At 42.2% G+C, this 20624-nt stretch overlaps 1 protein-coding gene across 1 annotated transcript in view; it reads right to left on the reverse strand.

Annotated features, from left to right (window-relative positions):
* Positions 1-3836: 3836 nt before the first annotated feature.
* RIN3 (Ras and Rab interactor 3) overlaps positions 3837-20624 on the reverse strand; it is a gene marked incomplete at its 5' end in the record, with an annotated part of 196405 nt that continues 179617 nt past the window's right edge. The window contains 2 exons of the mRNA XM_053710240.1: positions 3837-4488; positions 14112-14275. Coding sequence (XP_053566215.1) covers positions 4189-4488; positions 14112-14275 — 464 coding nt within the window. The remainder of the gene's footprint in view (positions 4489-14111; positions 14276-20624) is intronic.

The following is a 20624-nucleotide window of genomic DNA, read 5'->3' on the forward strand; positions in this document are numbered from 1 at the left end:
CTCCCCCTCTTTTGCTCTCTCTCCCCCCCTCTTTTGCTCTCTCTCCCCCCCCTCTTTTGCTCTCTCTCCCCCCCTCTTTTGCTCTCTCTCCCCCCTCTTTTGCTCTCTCTCTCCCCCCTCCCCCTCTTTTGCTCTCTCTCTCCCCCCTCTTTTGCTCTCTCTCCCCCTTCTTTTGCTCTCTCTCCCCCTTCTTTTGCTCTCTCTCCCCCCTCTCTTTTGCCCTCTCTCCCCCCTCTCTTTTGCCCTCTCTCCCCCCTCTCTTTTGCCCTCTCTCCCCCCTCTCTTTTGCCCTCTCTCCCCCCTCTCTTTTGCCCTCTCTCCCCCCCCTCTCTTTTGCCCTCTCTCCCCCCCTCTCTTTTGCCCTCTCTCCCCCCCTCTCTTTTGCCCTCTCTCCCCCCCTCTCTTTTGCCCTCTCTCCCCCCCTCTCTTTTGCCCTCTCTCCCCCCCCTCTTTTTTGCCCTCTCTCCCCCCTCTCTTTTGGCCTCTCTCCCCCCTCTCTTTTGCCCTCTCCCCCCCTCTCTTTTGCCCTCTCTCCCCCCCTATCTTTTGCCCTCTCTCCCCCCCTCTTTTGCCCTCTCTCCCCCCCTCTTTTGCTCTCTCTCTCCCCCCTCTCTTTTGCTCTCTTTCTACCCCCTCACTTTTGCTCTCTTTCTACCCCCTCACTTTTGCTCTCTTTCTACCCCCTCACTTTTGCTCTCTCTCTACCCCCTCACTTTTGATCTCTCTCTACCCCCTCACTTTTGCTCTCTCTCTCTACCCCCTCACTTTTGCTCTCTCTCTCTCCCCCCCTCTTTTGCTCTCTCTCTCTCCCCCCTCTTTTGCTCTCTCTCTCTCCCCCCTCTTTTGCTCTCTCTCTCCCCCTCTCTTTTGCTCTCTCTCTTCCCCTCTCTTTTGCTCTCTCTCTCCCCCCCCTCTTTTGCTCTCCCCCCCCCCCCTCTTTTGCTCTCTCCCCCCCCTCTTTTGCTCTCTCTCTCCCCCCCCTCTTTTGCTCTCCCCCCCCCCCCTCTTTTGCTCTCTCCCCCCCCTCTTTTGCTCTCTCTCTCCCCCCCCTCTTTTGCTCTCCCCCCCCCTCTTTTGCTCTCCCCCCCCTCTTTTGCTCTCTCTCCCCCCCCTCTTTTGCTCTCTCTCTCCCCCCTCTTTTGCTCTCTCTTTTTCCCCCCTCTTTTGCTCTCTCTCTCCCCCCTCTTTTGCTCTCTCTCTCTCCCCCCCTCTTTTGCTCTCTCTCTCTCCCCCCCTCTTTTGCTCTCTCTCCCCCCCCCTCTTTTGCTCTCTCTCTCCCCCCTCTTTTGCTCTCTCTCTCCCCCCCTCTTTTGCTCTCTCCCCCCTCTTTTGCTCTCTCTCCCCCTCTTTTGCTCTCTCTCTCCCCCCTCTTTTGCAATCTCTCCCCCCTCTTTTGCCCTTTCTCCCCCCCTCTCTTTTGTCCTCTCTTTTGCCCTCTCTCCCCCCTCTTTTGCTCTCTCTCTCCCCCTCTTTTGCTCTCTCTCTCCCCCTCTTTTGCTCTCTCTCGCCCCCTCTTTTGCTCTCTCTCCCCCCCTCTTTTGCTCTCTCCCCCCCCCCTCTTTTGCCCTCTCTCTCCCCCCTCTTTTGCCCTCTCTCTCCCCCCCTCTTTTGCCCTCTCTCCCCCCCTCTTTTGCCCTCTCTCTCCCCCCCTCTTTTGCCCTCTCTCCCCCTCTTTTGCCCTCTCTCCCCCCCCCCTCTCTTTTGCCCTCTCTCCCCCCTCTCTTTTGCCATCTCTCCCCCCTCTCTTTTGCCCTCTCTTTTGCCCTCTCTCCCCCCCTCTCTTTTGCCCTCTCTCCCCCCTCTTTTGCTCTCTCTCCCCCCTCTTTTGCGCTCTCTCCCCCCTCTTTTGCGCTCTCTCCCCCCTCTTTTGCGCTCTCTCTCTCCCCCCTCTCTTTTACTCTCTCTCTCCCCCCCCCTCTCTTTTACTCTCTCTCCCCCCTCTTTTGCCCTCTCTCCCCCCTATTTTGCCCTCTCCCCCCCTCTTTTGCTCTCTCTCTCCCCCCCCTCTTTTGCTCTCTCTTTCCCACCCTCTTTTGCTCTCTCTCCCCCTCTTTTGCTCTCTCTCCCCCTCTTTTGCTCTCTCTCCCCCTCTTTTGCTCTCTCCCCCCCCTCTTTTGCTCTCTCTCCCCCCTCTTTTGCCCTCTCTCCCCCCCTCTTTTGCTCTCTCTCCCCCCCGCTTTTGCTCTCTCTCCCCCCCTTTTGCTCTCTCTCCCCTCCCTTTGCTCTCTCTCCCCTCCCTTTGCTCTTTCTCCCTATCTTTTGCGCTCTCTCAGCCATGCCCCCATCACGACCGCTCCTGGCAGACACGCCCCATCACGCATGCTCCTGCCCGGCCACACACCCATCACGGCCGCTTTGAACCACTCTCTCTGCTGCTCAAGGCCAGGTATGTTTGTCTCTACTGTGCATGACCGCTTCGGACAAACATACTTGGCCTTTTATTATACAGGATTGAGATTGGGTGTCCATTTCAATTTCTATAATGTCCCTGTGTATTGAATCCTACTTTTTTCCCCGACAATGTGTATTTGCACCAATTTTAGTGATTTAAATTTTATAATGTTATTAATACTACTTGTATTTCTTTTTGAATAAATCCTATATTTATTGAGTGAATGCAACAAGCAATGCTTTAAAAGCAACAAATGAGTATGGTTATAGATATAGCTTTTCCTCCTTCAGTAAAATGTATTTGTGCCAATTAAATCGGTTATTTTTTAATTTGTAGTTGTAAGGGTTAAATGTTCCTTTGAGCCTATAAATAGGGAAGAGTAACAATATGGGCCAGTCTATAAATAAGCACCACTAGGGGGCGTGAAACGCGTCAGACTCTTGTTACCTTATACACTATGCCATGTCTGTTTTATGTCTTTAATCATTTTTAAATAAAATCTTTTGCTATTTATTTATCTGCTCACCATGTAGCCCGGCTTCCTTTTGTGCTTACAGCGGAGTTTGTTGTATTAAAAGACTTTGCAAAAATTACATTTTAAATGGTCTAGGTTCTCTCTCCTGCGCCTCACTTGGAGGTTAATATTTTGCTGCTGTCTTGTTTACATACCATTTATGTAGCCAACACTTTAGCACTATTTTTTTCAATATAAGTGGTGGAATCAACGGGCAAAAACAGCTATTTCAAATGGCGGGATAAAGGTAAATTAGCGATTTGTAAACAATCTAATACCCTCAGGAAGGTGAAATTGATAATTGGTAGGTGCAGCCTACCTCAGAAACACCACAACCTAACATTTGCCATAAATCTTCTTAAAGGGACAGGAAACCCCAAAATTTTATTTCATGATTTGGATAGAACATATTTTAAACAACTTTCTAATTTACTTCTATTATTAAATTTGCTTTATTTGCTTGTTATCCTTTGCAGAAGGAAGAGCATTGCACTACTGGGAGCTAGCTGAACACATCTAGTTAGCCCATCAGAAAAGACAAATATGTGCAGGCACCAATCAGCAGCTAGCTCCCACTAGTGTAGGATATGTGCATATTCTTTTTCCACAAGGGATACCAAGAGAACAAAGCACATTTGAAAATAGAAGTGAATTTAAAAGTGACTTAAAATGACATGCTCTATCAGAATCATGCAATTTTGACTTTCTTATCCCTTTAACTGCTATGGAATATATTGGGCTCTTTTCACATGTCGTATATATATATCTATTAGGATGATCAGTAAAAGTGTTATTATATTTATTGCTGCAGACATTATCTGTGGCACCTTTATGAGTTTGTTTGCCTGTTTTTTCTTATGATGCTGGAAATTTGTATCAAAGGGTTTTATGGAACAATGATAAACTAAAAAAAAATTGTGGAGTTAGAGGTTGTCCTTTTTGGTATTGAGTTTTTAATATTCATGCAAGAAATAACAAAATTGACAGAAAAAAACAAATACTTTTTTAAGACACAGGTTGCCAACATCTTGACATATAAAAAAAATGATATATTCTTATAGGAAACCATCAATAATACGGATTAAAAAAAAATTATATATTTGATTTATAAAATCCCTGACATCTCACAAAAGCAAAGCCTGCTTGCTCGTCCAGAGATTTTGTGTAGAACTTCCAAAATGGGGAAATAAATGTCTAGTTCAGTGTTTTTTTCCCCCCATTCCAATGAAGAGATCTATACAGCTCAAAGTTACCCAATGACATCCAAACCTCAGCTCAGAAACTAAAGGAAATCCGTATCTTTCACTACAACGTCCTCTGAGCTGGTCTGCTTATACAAGAAGTGGAAATCTACTTTTTGTTCGTTTTTGAGCAAGTTAGATTTCACTTGGTGGGGAAATGCGTTTTCATCCAGACGTAAAGTGCGGTCTTCTACCATTACAAAGAGTCCATACTTCTGTGGCTCTGATACTTCAAACTTTTCCGCACACTGCTGTAGGACCAGCGCTACGCTAGTGTCTGGCTTACTGACCAATGTCCTTGTTCTGGAGTCCAGCTCCTCAAAAGAGATGGTGATAAAATCCTGCATGAAAACAAAGACACTACTGTAAAGATCATTTAAACAAGTAGTAAATACATATCTACACAAAACTCATTATTAATAAAATAATCTAAATTACATAGAAGACAGATTCCTACTTTTTTTAAGCTTCCGTGGGACTAGAAAAGAGAGAATTATAGGTATAGTCACAGGCAGAAGATCCTCACGTCACAGAGTAAAGCAAAAGTAACCTAAAGGGCCATTATAGTCAAGAAAAGACATACGTAATATTTAGACTAATGACCCTGCATCACTATGTGTTTAACCCCTCAAAAGGGGTTAAACCCATAGTAGAAGTACCACTTGTGACCCTCAGAGCAGCTGTGCAACTTGTGGGAGTTAAACAAAGAGGTGCTGGGTTGCTAGTCTTAAAATGATATGCTCTAACAAATTTATCACATTTAATTATTGCACAATTGCAATTTAAACGGACAGTGTATTGTAAAATTGTTTTTCCTTTAATGTGTTCCCAATGACTTTTTTCACCAGCTGCAGAGTATAAAATATGAGAAATTGCTTCTTTAGGTTTATTCTTATATATGAAACTAGTCTTAAAGCCCGTAACAGGGACAAAATCACCTCTCCCTCCAAGAACCTTTCCCTACCCTCTGATCCCCTCTCCCTCATTCCCCGCGCTCAATTTTTTTTTTCTGCAGCGTAGTGGTCCCAACCGCTCCTGCCCCCCTCCAACGATGGGCCGCCCACCTGCTTCCCTCCCATGCCACCAACTTGTCTATATCGCACTAACACGTGCCACTGATCTTAAAGGGACAGTCTACACCAGAATTTTTATTGTTTAAAAAGATAGATAATCCCTTTATTACCCATTCCTCAGTTTTGCATAACCAACACAGTTATATTAATACAAGGTAATCACAGAGGTAAAAAGTGTATCTAAGCCTCTACAGACTGCCCCCTTGTTTTAGTTCTTTTGACAGACATGCATTTTAGCCAATAACTGTTGACTTCTAGGTAACTCCATGTGCATTAGCACAGTTATCTATATGGCACACATGAACTAACGCCCTCTAGTTGTGAAAAACTGTCGAAATGCATTCAGATAAAAGGACGGCCTTTAAGGGCTAAGAATTAGCATATGCCCTACCTAGGGTTAGCTTTCAACTAAGAATACCAAGAGAACAAAGCAGAATTGACGATAAAAATAAATCGGAAAGCTGTTTAAAATTGCATGCCTTATTTGAATCATTAAAGTATTTTTGACTAGACTGTCACTTTAAGGCCTCGAGCCCTTTCTTGCGCACTCGGTCATGCGTGCAGTCTGTCACTGATCGCTGGACACCGATTTTTACAGCCAGGTATGTTTGCCTCGCGCTGCAGTCTCTACTGCGCATGACTGCATCGGACAAACATACCTGGCCTTTTATAATATAGGATATCTATTTTTGTTCTTTGAAAGTACAACCCGTTAAAATTTGTTTGTTTGAGCTTGCAAGGAAATCAGGTCTTATTTTATGACTTTCTGTACACACTCTTACTTCTTTATATTATCTCTGTCTGTATACCAAAGCCCAATACTTAGAGAGAACAACTGAAAATGAACAATTTATGACTTCTCTCTCCTAACCCCCACTGTTTCTGTAATTTCTTCTGCTGGCTATGTTTACACAGCTTTTCTATAGTCTAAACTTTCAGTATAGGTAGGGATGCCACAGGTGAAATCCGGTATTTCAAATACCTATATAAAGGTAAAGGAACTATTTTTAAACAATTTAATACACTCCTGCACGTAAAATGGGTAATTGGGAACAAATTAAAGGTGAGAAAAATTTAGGATACACTGTCCCTTTTAATGGGTTAAACACATAGTTAAAGACAGCAACTGGATGTACCACTGGGAGCTAGCTGAGCACATTTGATGAGACAATTATATGTGTGCATAGCAGGAAGGATAAAAATCTTTTTTTTTTTTTTTTAATCCGATTTTTTTTTTTTTATGTAAAAAGGGACATGAAACCCCAATATTTTTTTTTCCATGATTCAGACAGAGCATGTGATTTCAATTTTTTTTCCATTTTACATCTATTATCTAATTTGAAAAGAATACCTAGGTAGGCTCAGGAGCAGCAGGGCGCTACTGGGAGCTAGCTGTTGGTTGGTGGCAGCACATATATACTTCTTGCCATTGGTTCCCTAGATGTGTTTAGCTAGCTCTCAGGATACAAAGAGAAGGAAAAGGATACAAAGAGAATGAAGCAAATTTGATAATAGAAGTAAATTGGAAAGTTGCTTAAAATCATTTGCTCTTTCTAAATCGCAAAATCAAATTTTTGGGTTTCATGTCCCTTTAAAATAGATTTTTTCAATTTAAATAGATTTTTTTTAAATATAAAATGCTTTTTGAGGCAACATCGATCTAAAGATAGTTTTCTATGTAAAACATAATCCAAAGATTACTTATCCTGAAATAAGATAATAAGCTTACAGGGCTGTAAGGTTTAATCATTTTGGTAAAATAATTCCATTAATACTATCACATATTATTGGTTTTGTAGTTCTTAAAAACTGTAAATTTTGTCTGCAGAAATAAAATGCTCCTTCTTCACAGCAAAATGTTATAAAATAAACATACAAGGCTGAGAAATAGACCTTAAAGGGGCATAAACCCAAAAGCTTTATTTTATTATTCATTTACTTCTATTATCAAATGTGCTTTATTCTCTTGGTATCCTTTGCTGGAAGTTAGCTGAACACATTGGGTGAGCCAATGATAAGAGGCACCAGTAAGTAGCTAGCAACCAGTCCTGAGCCTACCTAGGTATGTTTTTGAACCAAGAGAACGGAGCACATAAGATAATAGAAGTACACTGGAAAATTGTTTAAAATTGCATCATATCTGAATCATGAAAATGACTTTACTGTCCCTTTAATTCCATTGTTCCCTTGCAATTCTAAATTCACAGAATGAACCCCTTACTAGGGTTTCAAGAAGCTCAACGAATAGAAGATAGTTTAGAGTGGGATAGATCTGCACAAGGACCTAAGTGTGAGGAGGGAGAGGCCAGAAGAAAAAAGGAAAGTGAAATCTATAATGTTTTAGTTGAATACAACTAATTATTATTATTAAAGGTAATGATTATTTTTCTTTAGTTAAATAAATAAAAAAAAATTGTTAAAACTGAGGTAATGATTCTTTTTCTCCTTCCATTGAGTACAGATGAAAAGTTAATCAAATATGAATGATTAACCTATTAAACTCGAGATAGTTTAGCTCCCAATACTATATTAAATAAGGCCAGGTATGTTTGTCCGAAGCTGTCAAACGCAGAAGAGACTGTGCAAGGACAAACATACCTGGCCTTTACCTGCAGCGTGATACAGCTTCAGGAAGCTCCAGCACACTCGGCTGTTATGTTACAGCCGAGAGCTGGAGCTCCTGAAGCTTCAGGCATCTGCCGAATATAGAGCCAGAGCGCGATCGGTGCTCCGCCTACATATAAGGGCAGATGCCTGATCGTTACAGACGGTGACACTGTGTGCGTCACCATCTAACGATCTTCTGCTGGTGCCGGCAGGAGGTGTGGGCGGGAGGCAGGTGGTGGGTGGGCGGCTCAGCAGCGGAGGGGGGAGGGAAGGGGAGGGAGTGGGAGGGCGCTATTCTACAGAAAAAAAAGGGACAGGGAGGGAAGGGGCAGCTACACTACAGAAAAGGGGATGCTACAGAAAAAAAGGGGGACAGGGAGGGAAGGGGCAGCTACACTACAGTAAAGGGGATGCTACAGAAAAAAAGGGGGACAGGGAGGGATGGGGCAGCTACACTACAGAAAAGGGGATGCTACAGAAAAAAAGGGGGACAGGGAGGGAAGGGGCAGCTACACTACAGAAAAGCGGTTGCTACAGAAAAAAGGGGGGGACAGGAAGGGATGGGGGAGCTACACTACAGAAAAGTGGTTGCTACAGAAAAAAGAAGGGGACAGGGAGGGATGGGGCAGCTATACTACAGAAAAGTGGTTGCTACAGAAAAAAGGGGGGGACAGGGAGGGAAGGGGCAGCTACACTAAAGAAAAGCGGTTGCTACAGAAAAAGGGGGGGGCAGGGAGGGATGGGGCAGCTACACTACAGAAAAGGGGATGCTACAGAAAAAAAGGGGGACAGGGAGGGAAGGGGCAGCTACACTACAGAAAAGCGGTTGCTACAGAAAAAAGGGGGGGACAGGGAGGGATGGGGCAGCTACACTACAGAAAAGGGGATGCTACAGAAAAAAAGGGGACAGGGAGGGAAGGGGCAGCTACACTACAGAAAAGGGGATGCTACAGAAAAAAAGGGGGACAGGGAGCGAAGGGGCAGCTACACTACAGAAAAGGGGATGCTACAGAAAAAAGGGGGGGGAGTGGGAGGGCCCTACACTACAGAAAAAAAAGAGACAGGGAGGGAAGGGGCAGCTACACTACAGAAAAGGGGATGCTACAGAAAAAAAGGGGGACAGGGAGGGAAGGGGCAGCTACACCACAGAAAAGCGGTTGCTACAGAAAAAAGGGGGGAGTGGGAGGGCCCTACACTACAGAAAAAAAAGAGACAGGGAGGGAAGGGGCAGCTACACTACAGAAAAGGGGTTGCTACAGAAAAAAGGGGGGGGGGAGTGGGAGGGCCCTACACTACAGAAAAAAAAGAGACAGGGAGGGAAGGGGCAGCTACACTACAGAAAAGGGGTTGCTACAGAAAAAAGGGGGGGAGTGGGAGGGCCCTACACTACAGAATAAAAAGAGACAGGGAGAGAAGGGGCAGCTACACTACAGAAAAGGGGATGCTACAGAAAAAAGGGGGGGAGTGGGAGGGCCCTACACTACAGAAAAAAAAAGAGACAGGGAGGGAAGGGGCAGCTACACTACAGAAAAGGGGATGCTACAGAAAAAAAGGGGTACAGGGAGGGAAGGGGCAGCTACACCACAGAAAAGCGGTTGCTACAGAAAAAAGGGGGGAGTGGGAGGGCCCTACACTACAGAAAAAAAAAGAGACAGGGAGGGAAGGGGCAGCTACACTACAGAAAAGGGGTAGCTACAGAAAAAAGGGGGGGGGGGGAGTGGGAGGGCCCTACACTACAGAAAAAAAGAGACAGGGAGGGAAGGGGCAGCTACACTATAGAAAAGGGGTTGCTACAGAAAAAAGGGGGGAGTGGGAGGGCCCTACACTACAGAAAAAAAGAGACAGGGAGAGAAGGGGCAGCTACACTACAGAAAAGGGGTTTGGAGTGCAGGGGGGTACTAAACGGTGATTGCGGGAGGGGGGGAGGCGACACTACAGAATGTTTTTTTAAATAAAATAAAAAAAGGGTTTATAGGTACTGCCAGACAGCTGCCAGTACCTAAGTTGGTGGCAATAGTTAGAGGGGGGAGGTTTAGAGCGCTGTTTGAGGAGGGTGGGGGGAATCAGGGAAGTTGGAAGGTTAGGGGATCTTTCACTGCAGAAAAATAAAGATAGAGGGATAGGGCTAGAGGGACTGGGATAAGGATAAAGGGAGAGGGATAGAGGGAGAGGGATAGAGGGATAAGGATAGAGGAATTTCTTTCCTTAAACATTTTAGCCCGTGTACACATGCTTTAACACTAGTAATTTTATAATTATCTATGCATTTCTAAATAGATATTTATAAATGAATCAGTAAGTTGTATGTATAGGTAAGTTTGTAATATAAATGTAAACAATCTGAAAATTTACTATTCTAAAAATGAAACCATTATGTGGAAAACCATTTAAATCAAGTCTAACTGACTAGTGATTTAAATCCAATCCAACCTGATGTGTAGCTTCAATTACCAGCTAGCTCCCAGTACTGTATTGCTGCTCCAAAACGTAATGCCCTAATGTCTATTAAATATGCAATGTTAGTACAATAATAGAGGTATTTTAGCAAATACAATGTTCTGTTATTTTGGTATCTGAGTGATGTAAATGTTTATAGGTTTGTATGTATAGGTAGGTTTGTATGTATAAATAGGTTTGTATGTATAGGTAGGTTTGTTTGTATGGGGTAGGTTTGTATGTATGGGGTAAGTTTGTATGTATGGGGTAAGTTTGTATGTATGAGGTAGGTTTGTATGTATGAGGTAGGTTTGTATGTATGAGGTAGGTTTGTATGTATAGGTAGGTTTATATGTATAGGTAGGTTTGTTTGTATGGGGTAGGTTTGTATGTATGGGGTAAGTTTGTATGTATGAGGTAGGTTTGTATGTATGAGGTAGGTTTGTATGTATGAGGTAGGTTTGTATGTATAGGTAGGTTTGTTTGTATGGGGTAGGTTTGTATGTATGGGGTAAGTTTGTATGTATGAGGTAGGTTTGTATGTATGAGGTAGGTTTGTATGTATGAGGTAGGTTTGTATGTATAGGTAGGTTTGTATGTATAAGTAAGTTTGTATGTATAGGTAGGTTTGTATGTGTAGGTAGGTTTGTATGTATAGGTAGGTTTGTATGTATAGGTAGGTTTGTATGTATGGGGTTGGTTTGTATGTATGGGGTAGGTTTGTATGTATGGGGTAGGTTTGTATGTATGGGGTAGGTTTGTATGCATAGGGTAGGTTTGTATGTATAAGTAAGTTTGTATGTATAAGTAGGTTTGTATGTATAAGGTAGGTTTGTATGTATAGGGTAGGTTTGTATGTATAGGGTAGGTTTGTATGTATAGGTAGGTTTGTATGTATAAGTATGCTTGTATGTATAGGGTAGGTTTGTGTGTATAGGTTAGGTTTGTATGTATACGTAGGGTTGTATGTATAGGCATGCTTGTATGTATAGGTAAGTTTGTATGTATAGGGTAGGTTTGTATGTATAGGTAGGGTTGTATGCATAGGTAGGCTTGTATGTATAGGGTAGGTTTGTGTGTATAGGTTAGGGTTGTATGTATAGGCATGCTTGTACGTATAGGTAGGTTTGTATGTATAGGGTAGGTTTGTATGTATAGGGTAGGTTTGTATGTATAGGGTAGGTTTGTGTGTATAGGTTAGGGTTGTATGTATAGGCATGCTTGTATGTATAGGTAGGTTTGTATGTATAGGGTAGGTTTGTAAGTATAAAGCAGGTTTGTATTTATAAGGTAGGTTTGTATGTATAGGTAGGTTTGTATGTATAGAGTAGGTAGGTATGTATAGGGTAGGTTTGTATGTATAGGGTAGGTTTGTATGTATAGGGTAGGTTTGTATGTATAAGGTAGGTTTGTATGTATAAGGTAGGTTTGTATGTATAGGTAGGTTTGTATGTATAGGGTAGGTTTGTATGTATAAGGTAGGTTTGTATGTATAGGGTAGGTTTGTATGTATAGGGTAGGTTTGTATGTATAGGGTAGGTTTGTATGCATAGGGTAGGTTTGTATGCATAGGGTAGGTTTGTATGTATAGGGTAGGTTTGTATGTATAAGGTAGGTTTGTATGTATAGGGTAGGTTTGTATGTATAAGGTAGGCTTGTATGTATAGGTAGGTTTGTATGTATAAGGTAGGTTTGTATGTATAGGGTAGGTTTGTATGTATAAGGTAGGTTTGTATGTATAAGGTAGGTTTGTATGTATAGGGTAGGTTTGTATGTATAAGGTAGGTTTGTATGTATAAGGTAGGTTTGTATGTATAGGTAGGTTTGTATGTATAGGGTAGGTTTGTATGTATAAGGTAGGTTTGTATGTATAGGTAGGTTTGTATGTATAAGGTAGGTTTGTATGTATAAGGTAGGTTTGTATGTATAAGGTAGGTTTGTATGTATAAGGTAGGTTTGTATGTATAAGGTAGGTTTGTATGTATAGGTAGGTTTGTATGTATAGGGTAGGTTTGTATGTATAAGGTAGGTTTGTATGTATAGGTAGGTTTGTATGTATAAGGTAGGTTTGTATGTATAGGGTAGGTTTGTATGTATAAGGTAGATTGTATGTATAAAGTAGGTTTGTATGTATAGGGTAGGTTTGTATGTATAAGGTAGATTGTATGTATAGGGTAGGTTTGTATGTATAGGGTAGGTTTGTAAGTATAAGGTAGATTGTATGTATAAGGTAGGTTTGTATGTATAAGGTTGGTAGGTATGTATAAGGTTGGTAGGTATGTTCATCTATGAGTAAGCACCACTAGGGGTCGTGCACCTTTTTATTTTTTATTTTTTTATTGTGATTTATCAATAAATTTTCAACTTTTATTCAGCACCTTTTTGCCGGGCCTGCTTTCTCCTTGATGACCGATTTGTCTGCGGTGTGATTCCACCGCCACTACGGCACTCAGAGAGTACGGAGGACCCTGGGTGACCTTTTCAGTAGCGGGTTCACTTCGGCTTGTGGATTATGCTCTGATCTTGAGACACTGAGACCCATGACCCGTCTGTTCAGGTAGGTTTGTATGTATTGGTAGGTTTGAGTCACCCTTGTCAAATCTTCCAAATCTTTGTTAAGTTAATTGAAATAAAATACGTATACTTCCATAATAAATGCCTTTTTAAATGGGTATTTCATTAGCAAACTAAGTGCCACAAATTTACTTATAAACACAGCCACAAAATCTCTCTTCTTGTTGCAAATGGGGAGAGAGAGAGAGCAATATGAGATTACAGGCTCATTTGGCTCTTACTAAAAAAAAATGTTCCAGGTTCAGCTTTACAATTATAGGAAATCCCCATAAAGCCAATGAAATCACACTCCTATTGGAGGTGCTAAAATGTTCATTTTCCATTGTTCTCTCTAAGTATTGGTCTTTGAGTAAATAGTGAGATATAAGATAAGGAGCACTTTTTGTAAATAATTAGATAAGATAATGAGGTCTGCTCTCTCTACAAACTCAATCCATTTTATAAGGTTGAGGTTTTAGCAGAATTAGCCATTTCCGTTACACAAATAAAACTAAGGTACTAATTCCCCCATGATTTTAAACTCTGCAGCTGGAATAACAAGTCATTGAAAACACAAGGGTAAACAAATTTTACAGTACACAGTCCCTTTAAATGAATCCATTATGTGACTGTCATTCCTCTGTCCTGCCACAGGATGTCAGTGAAGAGCTAAAATAACTAAGGCTGGATTATGGACGGCACTTATTTATTGGTGGATGAATTTATCCACCAATCAGCAAGAACAACCCAGGTTGTTTACCAAAATTTGGCCGGCATCTAAACTTACATTCTTGCATTTAAAATAAAGATATCAAGGAGAATTAAGAAAATTTGATAATAGGAGTAAATTAGAAAGTTGCTTAAAATGTCATGCTCTATCTGAATCACACACGAAAAAATGTGGGTTCAGTGTCCCTTTAACTTTGAGGTGTATGCTTTTATAAGCAATCCAGCACCAAAATGGCCTTGGAGCTGCTTATCCAGCTTTATAAATTCTGCTCAGGACCAGCAACACACTACCAATCCTTAGCTGAACACTGCCAATGATTGGTGGATATGCACATATGCCGCTCCTGATTGGCTCAGCAGTGGCGTTTAGCTCCAGACCAGTACTGCATTGACCTTTGGAGCTGACGTAATTGTTTAACCGCACTGCTTTGTTTTTTTTATAGAGCAACCCAATTAAAATGACACTCTTTTCTCACGTTTATGCTCATTTCAACCTGATTGTATATATACAGACAAATATTTCATATACATATATAGTAGTGAACCTGCTTTGTGGCGGCACCCACCTGTATGGAAGAACGTGACACGCGAGCCTTATTGAGCGTCCTTCTCCTCTCCCAGCGGTGGATGGAATCTTGCACCTCTACACTAAGTTGTCTTGTTACTGTAATCTTGTCGTAGTTCTTTACGTGCTCCAGAGCTCCGTAGGTGGTCGTTAGGTAATACGAGCCTGAAAATGAGAGCCCAGCATACAATGTGTGAGTGTATTCCAGATAATGTATATTCACATTTGCCCTATATAGGAAATTCTATCAATACATAAATTAAATAGATATAAAACCCACATTTTCATGATTCAGATAGAGCATGCAATTTTTAATCAACTTTCTAATATAAAAAAATGTCTTTGTTCTCTTGGTATCTTTGGTTGAAAAGCAGGGATGTAAGCTCAGGCACATGTCTATGTCTGAAACACTATATGGCAGCACCTTTGTGCAAGAGCATTAGATGACAGTACTATTTCCTGCCATGTAGTGCTCCAGATGCCTACCTAGGTATCTCTTCAACGCAGAATATCATGGGAACAAAGGAAATTTGATAAATTTGGACACTCGTTTTAAGTTGTTTGCTCTGTCTGGCTCACAAAAGAACATTTTTGGGTTTCATATCCCTTTAACTTTCTCAAATTGTTGTAAAATAACTTAAAAGTGTCCAAATTATAAGTATATAGTAGCTTACTTAAAGTGAATGTCACTTTAATTCATCAAAATTTACATTTCACTCGTGTTGTGAAAAAAAACTTACCTTTTAATCTTCACAGCAGCTCCAGCTTCCTCTGGTCATTGCAAGCCATTTCTGACATCAGAAATGATGGATAGGTCATCCTCCAATCACGACTTCCCCCCTGGGGGAATCAGTGTCTGATTCAACGCTGTGATTGGAGGAAGCCGGATTCCTCATTTTAGACCCAGGAAGAGGCTTTGCGACGGGTGGAGGAAGCTGGAGCTGCTGTCAAGTTTAAAAGGTAATTTTTTTTTCACAACAGGAGTGAAATGTAAATTTTAATCAAATTTTTAAAAAACAGAATTTATGCTTACCTGATAAATTACTTTCTCCAACGGTGTGTCCGGTCCACGGCATCATCCTTACTTGTGGGATATTCTCTTCCCCAACAGGAAATGGCAAAGAGTCCCAGCAAAGCTGGTCACATGATCCCTCCTAGGCTCCGCCCACCCCAGTCATTCGACCGACGGACAGGAGGAAATATATATAGGAGAAACCATATGATACCGTGGTGACTGTAGTTAGAGAAAATAGAGAACACACCGTTGGAGAAAGTAATTTATCAGGTAAGCATAAATTCTGTTTTCTCCAACATTGGTGTGTCCGGTCCACGGCGTCATCCTTACTTGTGGGAACCAATACCAAAGCTTTAGGACACGGATGAAGGGAGGGAGCAAATCAGGTCACCTAAATGGAAGGCACCACGGCTTGCAAAACCTTTCTCCCAAAAATAGCCTCCGAAGAAGCAAAAGTATCAAATTTGTAAAATTTGGCAAAAGTGTGCAGTGAAGACCAAGTCGCTGCCTTACATATCTGGTCAACAGAAGCCTCGTTCTTGAAGGCCCATGTGGAAGCCACAGCCCTAGTGGAGTGAGCTGTGATTCTTTCAGGAGGCTGCCGTCCGGCAGTCTCATAAGCCAATCGGATAATGCTTTTAAGCCAAAAGGAAAGAGAGGTAGAAGTCGCTTTTTGACCTCTCCTTTTACCAGAATAAACAACAAACAAGGAAGATGTTTGTCTGAAATCTTTAGTAGCCTCTAAATAGAATTTTAGAGCACGGACTACGTCCAAATTGTGTAACAAACGTTCCTTCTTTGAAACTGGATTCGGACACAAAGAAGGTACAACTATCTCCTGGTTAATATTTTTGTTGGAAACAACTTTCGGAAGAAAACCAGGCTTAGTACGCAAAACCACCTTATCTGCATGGAACACCAGATAGGGCGGAGAACACTGCAGAGCAGATAACTCTGAAACTCTTCTAGCAGAAGAAATTGCAACCAAAAACAAAACTTTCCAAGATAATAACTTAATATCTACGGAATGCAAGGGTTCAAACGGAACCCCTTGAAGAACTGAAAGAACTAGATTTAGACTCCAGGGAGGAGTCAAAGGTCTGTAAACAGGCTTGATCCTAACCAGAGCCTGAACAAATGCTTGAACATCTGGCACAGCTGCCAGTCTTTTGTGAAGTAAAACAGATAAAGCAGGGATCTGTCCCTTCAGAGAACTTGCAGATAATCCTTTCTCCAAACCTTCTTGTAGAAAGGATAGAATCTTAGGAATTTTTATCTTGTTCCATGGGAATCCTTTAGATTCACACCAACAGATATATTTTTTCCATATTTTATGGTAAATTTTTCTAGTTACAGGCTTTCTAGCCTGAATCAGAGTATCTATTACAGAATCTGAAAACCCACGCTTTGATAAAATCAAGCGTTCAATCTCCAAGCCGTCAGTTGGAGGGAAACCAGATTCGGATGTTCGAATTGACCCTGAACAAGAAGGTCCTGTCTCAAAGGTAGCTTCCATGGTGGAGCCGATGACATATTCACCAGGTCTGCATACCAAGTCCTGCGTGGCCACACAGGAGCTATCAAGATCACCGAGGCCCTCTCCTGATTGATCCTGGCTACCAGCCTGGGGATGAGAGGAAACGGTGGGAATACATAAGCTAGGTTGAAGGTCCAAGGTGCTACTAGTGCATCTACTAGAGTCGCCTTGGGATCCCTGGATCTGGACCCGTAGCAAGGAACCTTGAAGTTCTGACAAGACGCCATCAGATCCATGTCTGGAATGCCCCATAATTGAGTTATTTGGGCAAAGATTTCCGGATGGAGTTCCCACTCCCCCGGATGGAATGTCTGACGACTCAGAAAATCCGCTTCCCAATTTTCCACCCCTGGGATGTGGATCGCAGACAAGTGGCAGGAGTGATCCTCCGCCCATTGAATTATCTTGGTCACTTCTTTCATCGCCAGGGAACTCCTTGTTCCCCCCTGATGATTGATATATGCAACGGTCGTCATGTTGTCTGACTGAAACCTTATGAATTTGGCCTTTGCTAGTTGAGGCCAAGCTCTGAGAGCATTGAATATCGCTCTCAGTTCCAGAATGTTTATCGGGAGAAGAGACTCTTCCCGAGACCATAGACCCTGAGCTTTCAGGGATTCCCAGACCGCGCCCCAGCCCACTAGGCTGGCGTCGGTCGTGACAATGACCCACTCTGGTCTGCGGAAGCTCATTCCCTGTGACAGATTGTCCAGGGTCAGCCACCAACGGAGTGAATCTCTGGTCTTTTGATCTACTTGAATCGTTGGAGACAAGTCTGTATAATCCCCATTCCACTGTCTGAGCATGCACAGTTGTAAAGGTCTTAGATGAATTCGTGCAAAAGGAACTATGTCCATTGTTGCAACCATCAATCCTATTACTTCCATGCACTGCGCTATGGAAGGACGAGGAACAGAATGAAGTACTTGACAAGAGCTTAGAAGTTTTGATTTTCTGACCTCTGTCAGAAAAATCCTCATTTCTAAGGAATCTATTATTGTTCCCAAGAAGGGAACTCTTGTTGACGGGGACAGAGAACTTTTTTCTTTGTTCACCTTCCATCCGTGAGATCTGAGAAAGGCTAGGACGATGTCCGTATGAGCCTTTGCTTTTGACATGGACGACACTTGAATCAGGATGTCGTCCAAGTAAGGTACTACTGCAATGCCCCTTGGTCTTAGAACCGCTAGAAGGGACCCTAGTACCTTTGTGAAAATCCTTGGAGCAGTGGCTAATCCGAATGGAAGTGCCACAAACTGGTAATGCTTGTCCAGAAAAGCGAACCTTAGGAACTGATGATGTTCCTTGTGGATAGGAATATGTAGGTATGCATCCTTTAAATCCACGGTAGTCATAAATTGATTTTCCTGGATAGTAGGTAGGATCGTTCGAATAGTTTCCATTTTGAACGATGGTACCCTGAGAAATTTGTTTAGGATCTTTAGATCCAAAATTGGTCTGAATGTTCCCTCTTTTTTGGGAACTATGAACAGATTGGAATAAAATCCCATTCCTTGTTCTCTTATTGGAACTGGATGTATCACTTCCATCTTTAACAGGTCTTCTACACAATGTAAGAATGCCTGTCTCTTTATTTGGTTTGAAGATAAATGAGACCTGTGGAACCTTCCCCTTGGGGGTAGTTCCTTGAATTCCAGAAGATAACCTTGAGAAACTATTTCTAGCGCCCAAGGATCCTGAACATCTCTTGCCCAAGCCTGAGCAAAGAGAGAAAGTCTGCCCCCCACTAGATCCGGTCCCGGATCGGGGGCTATCCCTTCATGCTGTTTTGGTAGCAGTGGTAGGCTTCTTGGCCTGCTTACCCTTGTTCCAGCCTTGCATTGGTTTCCAGGCTGGTTTGGGTTGTGAAGTATTACCCTCTTGCTTAGAGGATACAGAATTAGAGACTGGTCCGTTTCTGCGAAAGGGACGAAAATTAGGCTTATTTTTAGCCTTAAAAGACCTATCCTGTGGGAGGGCGTGGCCCTTTCCCCCAGTGATGTCTGAAATAATCTCTTTCAAATCAGGTCCAAATAATGTTTTACCTTTGAAAGGAATGTTAAGCAATTTTGTCTTGGAAGACACATCCGCTGACCAAGACTTTAGCCAAAGCGCTCTGCGCGCTACGATAGCAAACCCTGAATTTTTCGCCGCTAATCTAGCTAATTGCAAAGCGGCATCTAAAACAAAAGAGTTAGCCAATTTAAGTGCTTGAACTCTGTCCATAACCTCCTCATACGAAGATTCTTTACTGAGCGATTTTTCTAGTTCCTCGAACCAGAAACACGCTGCCGTAGTGACAGGAACAATGCATGAAATTGGTTGTAGAAGGTAACCTTGCTGTACAAAAATCTTTTTAAGCAAACCCTCTAATTTCTTATCCATAGGATCTTTGAAAGCACAACTATCTTCGATAGGAATAGTAGTGCGTTTGTTTAGAGTAGAAACCGCCCCCTCGACCTTGGGGACTGTCTGCCATAAGTCCTTTCTGGGGTCGACTATAGGAAATAATTTCTTAAATATAGGGGGGGGGGGACAAAAGGTATGCCGGGCCTTTCCCACTCTTTATTTACTATGTCCGCCACCCGCTTGGGTATAGGAAAAGCGTCGGGGGGCACCGGAACCTCTAGGAACTTGTCCATCTTACATAATTTCTCTGGAATGACCAAATTGTCACAATCATCCAGAGTAGATAACACCTCCTTAAGCAGTGCGCGGAGATGTTCTAATTTAAATTTAAATGTCACAACATCAGGTTCAGCTTGATGAGAAATTTTTCCTGAATCTGAAATTTCTCCATCAGACAAAACCTCCCTCATGGCCCCTTGAGATTGGTGTGAGGGTATGTCAGAACAGTTATCATCAGCGTCCTCTTGCTCTTCAGTGTTTAAAACAGAGCAATCGCGCTTTCTCTGATAAGTAGGCATTTTGGATAAAAGATTTGCTATGGAGTTATCCATTACAGCCGTTAATTGTTGCATGGTAATAAGTATTGGCGCACTAGATGTACTAGGGGCCTCCTGTGTGGGCATAACTGGTGTAGACACAGTAGGGGATGATGTAGTATCATGTTTACTCCCCTCATTTGAGGAATCATCTTGGGCAATATCATTATCTGTGGCATTACTGTCCTTACTTTGTTTGGACACTATGGCACAATTATCACATAAATTTAAATGGGGAGACACATTGGCTTTCATACATATAGAACATAGCTTATCTGATGGTACAGACATGTTAAACAGGCTTAAACTTGTCAACAAAGCACAAAAAACGTTTTAAAATAAAACCGTTACTGTCACTTTAAATTTCAAACTGAAAACACTTTATTACTGAATATGTGAAAAAGTATGAAGGAATTGTTCAAAATTCACCAAAATTTCACCACAGTGTCTTAAAGCATTAAAAGTATTGCACACCAATTTCAGAGCTTTAACCCTTAAATTAACGGAACCTGAGCCGTTTTTACATTTAACCCCTATACAGTCCCAGCTATATGCTTTGCTGAGACCCAACCAAGCCCAGAGGGGAATACGATACCAAATGACACCTTCTATAAGCTTTTTCAGTGATTCTTAGCTCCTGACACATGCATCTGCATGCCTTGCTCTCCAAAAACAACTGCGCATTAATGGCGCGAAAATGAGGCTCTGTCTATAACTAGAAAGGCCCCCATCTGAAAAAGGTGTCCAACACAGTGCCTGCCGTTTTTCTAAACGATCCCCAAGATTATAATACCAATTATTAGTTAGAATCTGCATAATATGCCTAGTAAAGCAATCGTTTTAGCCCAGAAAAATGTCTACCAGTTTTTAAGCCCTTTTTGAAGCCCTTTATTCTTTTATGTTTAACTAAGAAAATGGCTTACCGGTTCCCATGAGGGGAAATGACAGCCTTCCAGCATTACATGGTCTTGTTAGAAATATGGCTAGTCATACCTTAAGCAGAAAAGTCTGCTAACT

This window comes from Bombina bombina, chromosome 1 (genome assembly GCF_027579735.1).
Source record: "Bombina bombina isolate aBomBom1 chromosome 1, aBomBom1.pri, whole genome shotgun sequence".
NCBI lineage: Eukaryota > Metazoa > Chordata > Amphibia > Anura > Bombinatoridae > Bombina > Bombina bombina.